The sequence below is a fragment of the Zootermopsis nevadensis genome, unplaced genomic scaffold (assembly GCF_977971745.1).
Source record: "Zootermopsis nevadensis isolate Lab colony 2312 unplaced genomic scaffold, Znev_1.0 Znev_ptg000018l, whole genome shotgun sequence".
Lineage (NCBI taxonomy): Eukaryota > Metazoa > Arthropoda > Insecta > Blattodea > Termopsidae > Zootermopsis > Zootermopsis nevadensis.
The window spans coordinates 1,798,802-1,812,778 of record NW_028259150.1 but is presented as its reverse complement, the minus strand read 5'-3'; the positions used below and the strand labels follow the sequence as shown (position 1 = coordinate 1,812,778).

At 34.7% G+C, this 13,977-nt stretch overlaps 1 protein-coding gene and 1 long non-coding RNA gene across 5 annotated transcripts in view; one reads left to right on the top strand and one right to left on the bottom strand.

Moving 5' to 3' along the window:
* LOC110827857 (uncharacterized) overlaps positions 1–13,977 on the top strand; it is a 217,794-nt gene that overhangs the window by 195,288 nt on the left and 8,529 nt on the right. For all 4 annotated transcript variants that reach the window (XM_087351044.1, XM_087351045.1, XM_087351046.1 and 1 more), the window contains 10 exons: positions 891–1,181; positions 2,948–3,196; positions 4,050–4,210; positions 5,861–5,998; positions 6,793–7,096; positions 8,128–8,337; positions 8,454–8,604; positions 10,213–10,435; positions 11,490–11,619; positions 13,200–13,332. In XM_087351044.1, coding sequence (XP_087207170.1) covers positions 891–1,181; positions 2,948–3,196; positions 4,050–4,210; positions 5,861–5,998; positions 6,793–7,096; positions 8,128–8,337; positions 8,454–8,604; positions 10,213–10,435; positions 11,490–11,619; positions 13,200–13,332 — 1,990 coding nt within the window. The remainder of the gene's footprint in view (positions 1–890; positions 1,182–2,947; positions 3,197–4,049; positions 4,211–5,860; positions 5,999–6,792; positions 7,097–8,127; positions 8,338–8,453; positions 8,605–10,212; positions 10,436–11,489; positions 11,620–13,199; positions 13,333–13,977) is intronic.
* On the bottom strand, positions 561–3,768 carry LOC147873405 (uncharacterized). Its single transcript, XR_015535731.1, has 2 exons — positions 3,660–3,768; positions 561–1,152 (listed from the first exon to the last, which is right to left on the bottom strand). It is a non-coding gene; the product is annotated as an uncharacterized LOC147873405 (long non-coding RNA).

The following is a 13,977-nucleotide window of genomic DNA, read 5'->3' as shown; positions in this document are numbered from 1 at the left end:
GACGCAACTAGTTTAAAACAACATTTAGATAATCATTTTGGAGGAATTAAAATGTACATCTAAATGTAATGATTATAATTTGTGATTTTTAATCTAAATTCTTGTTTCCTCTTCTTTTTGCCTCGATGCTTTTTGAACATAAAGATGCTACTGCGTTTTCTTCATGCTTGTAGTTTCAGACTTAAAATGGCAAAATGTAACTGAAAAATCATATGGCATATAAAGTATTCTGCTAATCATATTTGACAATTTGATGTAGCCTGGAATTGTTAAAAAAGAACGTTTGAAGAGCGCGGTATGACAAGAATATAGCTCTTTTTTAGCCTAACTAACTCCTTATAGAAAGGGAGGACTATGATGTAATGTGCATTTTCTTAAATTTTTAACCAATTAACAGATTTTAATTAAACTTGGTATAAATATCATACTATGAGAGGTTACCTTATCTTCTTTCTTCTTAATTTTTTATCATTTTTGCAGCTGTCTGAAGTAATGAAATTTAAAACAAAATTACTTTATCTTAATGTAGGTCCTGAAATTTGATATAATAATCAATCATCAAAACATTTACAATTTATATTCAGTTCTGAAATTTAACTGTACATCTGGTCGGAAACATTTATGCAGTGTAAAAATCTTTATGTAGGTAGATCATAAATGTTATTACAGATTTTATATACGTACTTTATATGTGTTAACAGTAGAAATGGAAAAAATTCACAGAATTATATAATTATTGACTTATAATTGTTGCTAGCCTCACGATGCAGACTTAAACATTTAGAAAAGTGACATTTTAAGTTCCTGAAGTAAATCCTAACATTTAACTTGCCTGGTTTGATAAATCAATTTCTAAATTCTAGAAATCCATCTTTTATTGGGTGTTTCAGAAATCAGCAGTCTACACTTGCACAGTACACGGGAGTGTAGCAAGTGAGGCAAAGAGCGTATATGTGGACGTTGTAAATCGCTCTGTGGTTCCCATGTGTCATGAAGAAAAAATGCTTGGAATTCAGTGGCCCGACACTGCACCAGACCTGGATGCGGTTCAAGATTGTCCGTTTCACTATTTGGGTGTTACAAGACGCCGATGTACCCTGCGTAACACCTTCTTTACAAAGTGGAATCTTCCTGACTTCTCTAGTTGCATATCTGAAGATATTGAAAACATTCATAATAATGTGAGTTCAAATGCTAACCTAACCTAACCATCTTACCTGTTTCAGGTAGAAAGAATGCCATTGTTAGCTTAGTAAACATTTGAAGTTATGTATTTATGTTTCAGAATAATCAGTAATAAGGATTTATATTATGGATTGCAGAGAGTTTCTCTGAAAAATTCTACTATGATTCCGTTTTGTTGTGACTTATTGTCCGAGAAGATTTTATTTCATTTAGTTGCCGCAAAAGCCTCAAGTCAGTGGTCCCCAACCTTTTTGTGCCTACGGGCACATTTGATAATTTATGAGATCGTGGCGGGCACCAACCAATTAACAAAGCCAAATTTTCTTTTTTTGAACAAATAAGTTATGGACACGAAATAATACTCAAAACAACACGACGTTTAATGATACAAGAAACCATGCAATCAAAAATAGGTAGTTTCATAAGTACAATTATTATTACTCAAGTGTGATGTTTGGCGCTGCATTTCATCGGCCAGCTTTTCAAATTTGGTTGTGTAGGATGATGTTGCTGCTCGCAAACAATCGTCAAGATGGGAGTCAGTAAGTCGAGATCAATGCTTTGATTTTATAATGTTCATGGTTGGACAGCCTTCATTATTCAGTATAACCTCTTTCCGTAACAACGTGGGCACCCGAAAAAGGCCTTGGCGGGCGCCATGGCGCCTGCGGGCATCGCGTTGGGGACTAGTGCCTCAAGTCTTACATACTTACTTAACTTAAGATGAAGGGGTTGCTGCTGTGTATCAGTTGTGAGTGAAATACTATTTTGTGTACATATGTTTTTAGTGATCATTATATTGTATAATGGCAGACCTTACCGAATAACACAACAAGTGTTGTTTGAAACTTGGTAATATGTAATATATGAAATAATAAGCTTTTAGCTACAGAAGAACATTTTAGTGGTCCACTTAATTAAAAAAGAGCAGGATTTCTGTTGAAGATGATCTGCACAATGCATTTAAATATCCTTCTCCACAGGGAAATTTCATCAAACAGTATAAATTTTACATCCACAGCAGAACAGGACATATGGTCTAAACCCTAAATCGTTCATGATGATGATGATGATGAACATAAAAATGATCAAAGATCAAAGCAGGCAGAAATTGATTTTTCTGCTCTAAATTGTACATGTTAGTAATGGATCTCTGTAAATGCAGTTTTGCAATTTGAATTTCACTTAAAATATATCATAAGCCAGGATAGATCAGTCAGTAAAGTGTTTGGCTGCAGGTTGAATGCGTAAGGTTTGGTTTCTGGTAGGGGCCGATTCCTCCCTTTGTCATCAACTCTGAAGTCCATCCAGCCTCTAATAAATGGTTACTAGAGACTCTTTTCCCACAGGTTAAATGGCCAATATGTAGCTGATAGTTTTTTATTGTTACAATGGGGTAAAACTATGTCTTTGTCCACCACAAATTCCACTTGAACAGCCCTAGTAGTGAACCTGTGCCTCCATGGTGAGAAAGCAGTGACTGGACTAAATCCATTTGTTAAATATGATAAAATAAAGCCATGACATTTAAGGGGCTGGCTGTATCTCCGTCTTCAGGTGATAAAACTTACTTTGTTGGGTTTACTAGAAGCAGTTAATTCCAGTCTCTGAATGATGGATTTAATCCAGAAAACAACAATGTTGAATGTAATACACCATCATTAAAACCCTTTAGACCTAACTGAGGTGCTTAGGCACAGAGGGAACTTTATTTTATTTTTCTGTGAACTGTGAAATTTATAAATTTTTAATTTATTCTCAGTTCCGCAGTCTAACCCTGGGATACCAAAAGACCTCTGGCAATGCAACTTTGAAGGCCTGCCATGAGTATCTTGTTCAGCAGGCATCGCTGTACCCTGGAGAAGGGGAGGCAGTACTAGATATGCTACAGGAAGTACTGTCATTCATGAACTACACAGGAGAGAATGATGAATTTCTGGCAACTGCACAAGCCTTCTATCAAATAATCAACATTCTTCTGGAGAGGAATTACTCAGTTATAAACACAAAGGTATGTAACATCCAGACCTTAGCTGTGGTTGAGTCACATGTAATAAATAACGTCAGTAAGTTCATTAGGCTTATGTACTCAGGCTTTGCTCACAATTGACAGTGCTTTTACAGAGCATTTACTTTGATGTTTAATCTAATATAAATAATTGTATGTGTGCTGTCTTGTAATAATGTAATCAAAAATGACTGACTGTTTCTTGCATTGCTGTCTTTCTTTCTATTTTCTATTATCTACAAACAATTCTTCTTGATATTAAAATTCCCAGTTTCCAGCATCTATTTTATGCAACAGAAAATTCCCTAAGATACATATGAGTTGGGCTGTATGAGGGGTAATGTTACAGTTATGAATACTAGTTTATATCCAGAAATTATAAGGTGGTGTACACATTATATGTTCGGAGACAATTTTTGCTTCATAGACTGCCATTTGCCCTTTCAAGTAAATACAGGGATAGTACCTTAACCTTTATTGTGTGTTGTGACGTATCCTTCCTTGTCATTCTGTACCTTTCGTTTCTGTTAACCTGTTCCCAAGCTTCATTATTTTCCCATCAGAGTGCGCCCTTGTCTTTTTTTGTTTTCTAGTGTCATATGGGAACCAGTTCTAACCAGTTTCTGCCCGGTAGTGGCGTGTTTTTTAAAGTATGTGTTTGTGTAGGACATGGAGGACTTATTACGTGTGTGTGTGTGTGCCACGGACAGTTAAAAGTGTCTTTGAGAAGTTGTGTACAGCAATAGAAATGACCATAGTTATCATATAATTTTATTTGAATTTCTTTTTATAGAGAAGAAATATTAACTGTCCATATAAAAGGGTTCTTGACGGTGACTTCTTTTTTCATTGATAGAAAGTAATTCTACTTCAAGAGCTAGTAAAAACTGAAGCACTGCTTTGGGGATCACTTCTGACAACAAATACCAACTATGCTCATGTGAATCTCAGCTCATTGGCCTTACACATAGCACTTCTGGAAAATGCCTTATACAAATTGCACTTGAACACATCAAGGTATGTACTCATTAGTTTCAAATTGTGTCATTGTGGTATTCTTTTATACTGACATGCCCAGTTTATGTCTAACACAGTGGATAGGCTTTGTCTTGCCATGTTCATAAATTTCTTGCATGTAAGGTATTCCAAATAGTAATAGCAAATGTGCTTGACTTGTGTTAAGAAGAGCCTTCCAGAGTTTGTGAAATTATAAATAATTATGTCTTATTCCAAAACAAGACAGCATTAAGACTGTTTTTATTGTATGTTTCTGGAACGAATGCCCATGACTATGAAAAGGCCTCACTAATAATAATAATTTATTTACATTCCATGGATCCATAAGACAGTCAGATGACAATAGGATGTGGAAGAAGTCACTGCTTGTCATGGTCACTGTTCTGCATGTTGAGTTTGCTTCATATACTTGCTCAGCTTTGATAAGTCATGTTATTTGTTTACGATTTTATTATGCAGAAAGAATATTAGAAGCAAACTTCACTTGGTGAATCTTTTTCCAGACACCTAAAAGAATGTGTTCAGCCCCCACCCCCACCCCCACACCCCAAAATAATTTTATGAATTCCCCTTGCTATTCAAAATGCCTCATTTTGCACATATATATTCTATGGTACTGAGGGGTTATGTTTTTGCATAATGAGGTAGTTTTCTTCTTAAAAAGACAATAAATATGAATGTGTTTTATGTATGCTTTTAGAATAATGTTTGTTTTTTCCGATAGGATGAAACTCTTTCCAACAGTTGTTGACATTTCTTTCTGATTTACATGCTTGTAACTTGTTTTCAGATAAAATTGTGTGAGATGACTTGTGCAAGCCATAGCTAAAGTTTGAAACCAAAAATAAAGGAAATTATAATGTTAATCACACAGTTTTATGGTACTTATTTCTTTTTTAGCTTTTAAGTCTCTTATCAACTTTAAGATTTTTTTTTAAGTTTTGTGTTTATTTTATTCTGGAATTGATGGTCTGTAAATAAAGTGTAAAAGTCAATAGTTTTGATAGAGCCAATGCAATCAGCCATATCTTTTGCAAGTATTTGTTTCTTTTTAGTTTATTTAACAATGCTTTCCACTTTCATAGGTCACATAATGTTGTATTAGAGAGTGACTGTATAAGATGAATTTGGAAATAGTTATAGGCCTAATTTAGGCTACTGTCCATGCATTTGTCTATAGAGACTAAAGAAATCCATGAAAATGCTCATTGGGTTACCTGGTCTCTTAAGCCAAGAAACTAACCCATAACCAGCCAAATACAAAGCAGACGTGATGGTAACTCAATCACATTTCACAGTGGTTGAAGTTTTTGTTAAGTTGCATGTCTACTGTCCTAATAATTAATCATTGTTCTTTATCACCATTTCGTAATGTTAGTGCCATCTATTACAGTCCAGAAATAATGGAATCTGCTTCCTCTCAGTAATACAAATATATTGCATCTGTTGACAGGTGTGTCCATTACTGGAAAAAAATATTAGTATATGAAGAAAGTTATTCTGCTGAACCACATACAAAATTTCTGCAGTACATTATACAAGCATTTTCATGCATTTCAGATGTCAAATACATCCCTAATACCATGACTGGAAATTACTGTCTACTCAGCATGAGCTATAATTCTAATGAGATTCTTAATATCTTTTCAGTTGGTTTTCATATCAGCTTGATGTCCACATAGAAGGACCCAGTTCGGATGCTTTTGGAAATGGAACATTCAGTATAGCTGTAATTGTTTATAGGGATCTGTCAGAATTCCTGCCACTGAGATATGTTGCTAAATTGAGGTAACTGTATGCATTGTATTAATGTGTTGAATGCTATGGAGAGCAGAAGTAGAATTTCCTTTGTTTTTAGGTTGTTCATTACAGAATTTTAAAATTCTTTTTGTCCCTCTGATTAAATCTCACACTTCTGGACCTAGGCATGTTGCCTCTTATGGACCTGTGGGATTATTTTTCTTGGGTGTTTTTATCTTTAGGTGAGCAAGTCAAACCACCTTCGATGGGATTGTAGAATATCATTCTGGATTTTAATCTGTAAAGCCTCTTAAGTGCGTGTATTACTTCTGTAGATATTCTGATTCAAATAAATATCTTAAACTTCCAGGTTTTACTTTTCTATTCATTAGAACATTTTTGTGTTTATTGTGTGTAATTTGTTTTATTTTTGTTTCAAATTTCACAGTTTGCTTACATGATTATTTATTTAACATATTCTTCTTATAAGATGTACCCACTTACCATGATTTTGTTTTTGTTGTCAGTGAAAACTTACGGCTCGATGCCCATACAACTACGACTATATCAGTTATATAAATGTCAGATTTTCATTTATCTTACCTTTCTTCTTTATGACTGTGTAGTGATGTAACATAAACAATGTTATTTTTGTGAGATTTGAGGTTGGCATGATAGCAAGTTTGGAGGTGACTGTCTTCTAGGACCTAGAATCTAGGTTATTGTACTAGGTAGTTTGGTTTCAGAGGCAGCAAGCACCTCTGCAATGTCGGTATGTGGTGCAACAACCCAGAAGACAGTTTTTACCCAATTCTGTAATTAAATCAAATTTCTTTCCTCAGGGATGGTAATGAGATGGAATTTGAGATCAACTCTAGAATGGTTACCGTGGAGGTGGGAAGAGATGGCCAGAGATACGTTCCGAGCCAGGGTGTCTTCCACGTGGACCTTGAGTTTGAACATACAGTGAAGAATTACAGCATAGATGAGTGGAATATTTCATGTGGGGTGACCAATGTTGCTGCTACTGAGCACTCGTGGGATTTCAGTGCGTGCACCACACAAACAGTTGGTACCAACCTAACAAGATGCAGATGTAATCAGCCTGGAACTTATGCAGCACTTCTTACAGCAAGGCCCACAAATGTAAAGCTTTCTTGTGTATCTAAATAAATTATCATATTTTTATGACTAAAAGGCAATGTCCGTTTCAGTGAATAAGTTGAGGGAAAAATTGTTACTTGTCCAAATGAAGCTCTTTTTTTCAGTTCTTTAGCACACACATTGTTTTTTAATTATCTCTTCATAATTTTGAACTTAACTTGCATAGTATGCTTTGTGCTAACTTTGCACTTGGTGAGCATTCTCTGCCTTTATATGATCAGTGCTCACTGGTTACAGGAATACTCTATTTCTTGGCCATACATTTATTAGTTTCATCAATTCCCTCTAATGCTATACTTTATGGAGACACAAGTTTCAAGATATAACACAGTTTCTGGAAAATGTTCATTCTCCAAGAAATATGTTTAATTAAACTTTTGAAGAGCTTAATGTTATAGTTGGGGAAATTTGTATAATTTGTAATTTAGACTTTACTTTAAATTGCATTGGTGTTCAGATATTTGATATATATAGAATGTTTTTAAAACTCATGTTATCTTATTTCTTTGCACGTGTTTGTTGTTGTTGCTGTTTCTGCTGCTATTACTATTACTGTTACTATATGATTGATATTCACAGTATTTTGAAAATAAAATCTGTTCCATCTTGGGATGAATAGTTTCCATTATACAGTTCCCATTTATTTTATTTAACTGATAAAAGAAGGACACCATAAATATAACTAGTATAAATATATAATGGTAAATATGGGACAGAGTTATAAGTACAAGTTACATTGTTATATGACACAATACAGTTTTATAAATTTTAAATAAATTAATTATGTAATTGGAATTAAAGGATGGAAACTACAGGTGTAGACCATAAAATAAATCTAGCAAAGAGAAAATTATGTGTACACTGAATTAATAACAAAAGTAAAACTGACAGTATGGGCCAGGAAGTGGTCGTACCTTAATTATAGCAACATGTTTCTCGACAGACGGTTATGTGTGCAGTGTACTTCCAAGTGTCAAGAAATTTTATGCATTTCATTATTGTAATTGTTGCAGTTGCCTCTCTCAGTGTCAGAACAGTATCATACAGTTGTGTTGGTTGGCTGTGTGTGTTGTCTGGTGCAGGCCATGTTTACGTTGTTCCTACTGCTGCCCTATTGGTGGCACCACAAAACATGCCTGATATTCCTTAAACTCCAGTGCTGTACTGCTACTTCTGGTGCCATGGGCGTCTTCATCTATGCCGTCCGTGATTCAGTACCAAAGGTCAGACTTGCCCTTCTTGTTTTGGTCTTCCACTGCTCCTTTTGTATGAAAGGTGTATTAATTTTGCATATTTATATTATAACTTTTGGCTTGGAACTTGGATTTTTGTGCTGCAGGCCTCTTTCCCATATGTGACAACAAGTCTGGAAGCTTTCCTTCTAATTGGGATGTCTTCTCATCTGAGCAAGCTGCTGATTGTCTACACTGAGGTGATTCAGATTCCCAAAGTACAACACATGAAGCAAACAGTTGTCAGTATCATAACAGGTAAACCTGCTATTTGTCCATTAACATCTGCATGCACCCTTCACATGTAGTTGATTGATGAACATAATGAAAAGTAACAAGATTGGAAATGTGCTGTGCTCTCTGGATTACATGGTTTCCATGTGTGTTCTTTGTATGTCAGCATTCTGAATGCTTCTAGATGCTTCAAATAGCGTTGATGAAGATGTTAAGGTCTTTAAAAAAACTGTAGAACATTGTAATCCAGTCTACACAGTTTCCACTTCTAACTCCATTGAAGCAGAGAGTCCATGAGAAGGAAATATGTTGCCTTCGGTGGGCCAAAATATTCCCTGCCTTTTATGAAACCCGAAGGTTCATTACTGTTTATATTAATGTGTATGAAATTTTATAGTATGCTTACACACTTTTAGATTGAATTGAGGACTGATAATTTTAATCTAAAGGCATTCAGTATGTAGTAATTTTTCTAATTTCATACAAGTGGAGGTGTTTGATGGCACATGAAAATGTGTATGTCAGTACAATGACAATCACTAACCTCAAGGTGGGAATATATTATATATATCTCAGACAGTAGCTTCCAGCATAATAGTGGTACTTCAAGTCAAACATTTCTTCTTCAAACCTATAGAAAATCCCTTGTTTTTTACTTTTATGGACATTGCATGGCTTCAACTAACTAACTAACTAACTAGATGGCTTACCGAACCCAAAGGTTCATCACCGAATTAACTAAAAGCCCTCCACTGGACCCTGTCCTGGGCCAACAAAATCCAGTCTCCTTCAACTGCTATCTCCCATAGATTCCACTTGATATTGTCCTCCCATCTATGTCTAGGTCTCCCCAGAGGTCTCTTCCCCTCAGGCTTCCCGACCAATACCCGGTGACTACCTCTTGCCCCGCCCATCTCATTCTTCTTGACTCAATCACCCTGACAATTTTGGGGAAGGAGTATAAATTTTTAAGCTCATTATGCAGTTTTCTCCACGCCCCATCGTCTTCCCTCTTAGGCCCAAATATCCTCCTCAGCACCCTGTTCTCAAACACCTGCAATCTATGTTCCTCCCTCAGAGTTAGAGACCATGTTTCACACCCATATAAAACAACAGGAAAAATTGTTGTTTTTCATATTTTAAGCTTTAGGTTCTTAGAAATCAGACAGGAAGACAAAATATTTTGAAGTGAGAAGTAGCGAGCATTTCCAGAATTTAATCTCCTCCTAACTTCCTCATGTGTATCTTTTGATTTGTTACTGTTGTTCCCAAATATTTTAACTTTGTACACTCCATTTAAATAGCTAAAAGGGTAAGACTATTTCTAAAAACTGGATTGGTCAGATTTTTGAGGCAGCTGTTTGACTTTTCACTGTACTTGCAAGTTACACCAAGTATTAGTAAGAATAGAATACAATAGCATAGAATTGAATTGAAGTAAGTAAGTAACATTTGTAATTGATTTCGTTTTACAATGAAATTATCATCATCAGCGAGACTCAGGACAGAAGATTATAGCATTTCATACCCTAATTTTTGTAGTTGATCATAGAAATGAAGTTATATTTATCCAGAGTTAACGGTGGTTTGCTGACCCTCTGTGACTCATCAGAATTGTAATACATTTTACAGGCGTACCTGTTTTGGCTGTTCTCTGCAACCATCTGGCACATCATTCAACTGGCTGGCAACTCCAATCATGGTGGTTGTTATGTGGCACCATGCTGTTCAACATCTTCATAGCATCTGCTGTTGTTATGTTGATTCTGTTTGTGTTCCTGTACTTCACTGTCATGAGACGGCTCAACATTCTTTCCAGCAAGAATTCTGCCGGAAGTAAAGCTATAGGGCGGAGGTAGGCTATGGCTCAAAATAAATACTCTTCTGTATGTTCATAGGATATATTACAACACTTGTTCAGCTTCGGAGCTGAATGAGAAGAGCGGATAATTGTAGATGATCATGAAGTATGGGAGGAAGTAGTTGAGTGTTAATTTTTGACAGATTTGATTCAGATTATCCTCCTATTTAATGATACATAATCTACCCATTTTAAAAACTTTAATTAAATATCCTAAGAAGTAATCAGTGTAATTCAAATTTTATTTGAGAGTGGAATTCATAATCAGAGAGTAATAGAATCAAAGATGGAAGGAACAATTATGGATTAATGGTGTTTCATTTTTGACAATTTAGGTGCATATATTATGGTGTAATGTAATAAATTAGTTTTTGTGTTACATTAATATGGTTCTAAGATTGTTAGGTACCTTACAATGTCTAAGACTACAATTTAAAATTAAAGTGCTCAAAATCTGAAACATCAAACATCTCACACATTAATTCCTTAGATTACAAAATCAAAGTTAATATATGAGTAGGTGCAATCAGTCTCCTTCTAAATGCCTGAAGCAAAGCATAGTGCCAGATAAGAGCATGAAACTCTGAATTCTGTCTTGTAAGTTCAAGGTTGGAAAACTTCAGGATGGAATACAACAAGCAATTCATCCTTATCGGAAAGGTTGCATACCTAGCAGATGCTTTGTGTACTTTTGTGTCATATTTACATCAAGTCAATGTAAATTAAAGGATTACAATGTGTCATTTTTACATTTTTTAAAGAATATAGAAAAGCATGTGGAAAATGTATTAGTTAATGGAAACAGGCATTACCAGAGATGCCATTGGAGTTCCTTAGAATGAATAGTGGTACTGTGTACAGTAGCTCGTAGTAGTGAACAATTTATGTTTAACATTTTTGAAGGGAAAGTTGCTGTGTGTGATAAAGAAATACTCTGAATTCTGTTTGTTCTAAACTACATTTCATTATGCTGTGGGTAATATGTCTGTAATTTGTTTTTAGGCAAAATATGTTGAAAATACTAATTCAATAGATAATTCTTTTCTAGGATAGGACTTCTGAGACGTGCTGCTATAATATTTTTTGTAATGATAGCGATGGAAGCTTCAAGCATATTCTACATCAATGTTCCAGACCCATCATGCCACTATGTTTTTAGTTTCACAAGTGCCTTATTGGTGAGTACACTTCACATGTTATTCAACTCAGATTTTATATCATTTGCATGTTCTTTGTAGGGTTTATACAAAAACCGACTTTTGAAAAAATTGGTTTTCGAATTCCAGTATTACCAAAAAACCGGTTGAACCGGTTTTCAAATTTTTACAAAAAAAAATTAAAACAGTAAAAAATATTTATACTTTTTTTAAAAAATTTCAGTTTATTTAATATTTATGGAACTACAAAAATATAACAAAATAAAATGTACTACATATAAAACCAAATAAAAAACTAAAATAACTAAAATCCATACAAAATATAAATTATAAATTTTTATTTCATTTAGTATTTTTCTTCAGGAGATATGATTTCAAAAAATATAAAATGTCCACTGAACGATTGCTTAATCTTGTTCTTATTCAGATACAAAATTTCCTGAAATAGAAAATACTCTCTCACTGGCTACTGAACTTGGTTTTATCGTCTTCAGGGCATCAAATAATAAATCTAAATTCTTTGTTCTTTTATTAGTTGCCTCAAATACTGAAAATTCGGCCTTCAGTGTCTTCGGATTTGATATTATTTCTTCAGGTTCCTCAAGAAACCTATGAATTGATTTTTCCATGGTTTCTTTTAGAGCATTGCCCTGATTAATAGTTTCTCCGTCTCCGATATATTCATCATTGGAATCTGTTTCTGGTGGGGTGCACGTGAACAACACAGCTGATGTCATCGGTCAGTTTGTGTGCTGCCACATAGAATAGCATAATAGAATGCGTTTGTGGATTTGCATGTCAAACATTCGCGTGACTCATGAAGATTAGTTTCACTACAGTATGCTTGTGCCCGAGGCGATTTCAAGTCAAAATGTTAACGTTTTCAATTAATTAATTTTTACATATTAATTCTAGTATCTAAAACCGGTTTTTTAAATTTTAAAAACCGGTCTTTAAATTTTACAAATTTATCCAAAAAAACTGTTTTTAAAAACTGACAAACCCTAGTTCTTTGCATGAATTGCAGGAATTTGGCTCCAGTCACTGTGAAATGTTTTCAGATTTAATTTACTTAATAAAGACATTATATAAATTATGTGTTTTGATTTTGATTTACAAAAATGTTGCTGCAATAAATTGTATTACTGTTCACAGAAAATTTGTTTTTTTTTATGCCTGTCACTTTGCACACTGTCTGTTGACTTGAACAGTGTGTGTGAAAAGTGACAGGCAGAAAAACCAAGAATTCAACATAACATACCAGGATGCTACACTACAGAGCTCACGGAAGAGTTTCGTATGCTCAAACTTAATGGGTCATGCTGCATTATTAACTTGAGTGATAGAGCAAGGTGCTAATGAGAGAGACATATATTGTTAGTTTGAAACAATCAGAGAAAATATATGCACTCTAGAATCTAAATCCAGAGTATCAGAATTTAGTAGTGAAGAAATATTCATATACAAAGATGGGCATAAGCACGTATTTCATGATCAGGAGGCATATTTGGTTCAAATATTGCTTTTCTAGCCTATTTTGCATTACTTTGAGTGGGTGTTTTTATTAGCCATTAGTCTTACACCATTATTGATTTTTTCAGGGGTTTATCATATTTTTGTGCTATATCCTGAAGAGTGAGACCCCACTTCATATCCAAGTGCTAAGAAAGCTGAAACTGGAAAATACTCCAGAAGATGATTATAGCTCTGAATCTGTCAACAGCCCTCTGAGATGTAAGTAATTCATTAGATCATTCTGTATACTGGTTTTAACTTGTTTTTAAGAGTGGATGCTGCATGGAAACTAAATTCGCCCCTGCTGTTTTTCCAATATATTTTTTATTCAGTATAATGGTTGAAGTCTGTCTTATAAAATTTATGTGAATAGCATTCCAACAGAATAGCAGTCCTAGTGTGTTTAATTGTCTGTTGGAACTGCTAGAACCACTGGATGTATTCAAACAATTTTGTCGCACTACATTTTATATGCGTATGACTTCTGAGGATATCCGAAAGACAGCCTGTCTTGTAATGAACCACAAGGAGAAAATGAATGAAACTACTGAAAGTAATACAAGTTAAACCAAGTTTCTGTTCTTTATTTAAAGAGTGCCAATATAAAAGTAAGTAAAATGGCTGAAACACGGTGATGTGTCTCAGAATCAAACGCAGCATGCAAAAACATGTTTAGATGGAGATGTCTGTCTTGTGGGTTGTAGTGCCATGTAGGCTGGTAGAGGTTTACCAGCGTTTCAAATGTTGTTGTTGTCTCCATCATCTGGGCGATAAGAGCCAGTACTCATTGCACTCATTACCCAAAACACAGCCATCTTTGTTCTCACCACTGTGAGAACCTCAGATCCTACTTAAACAAATATT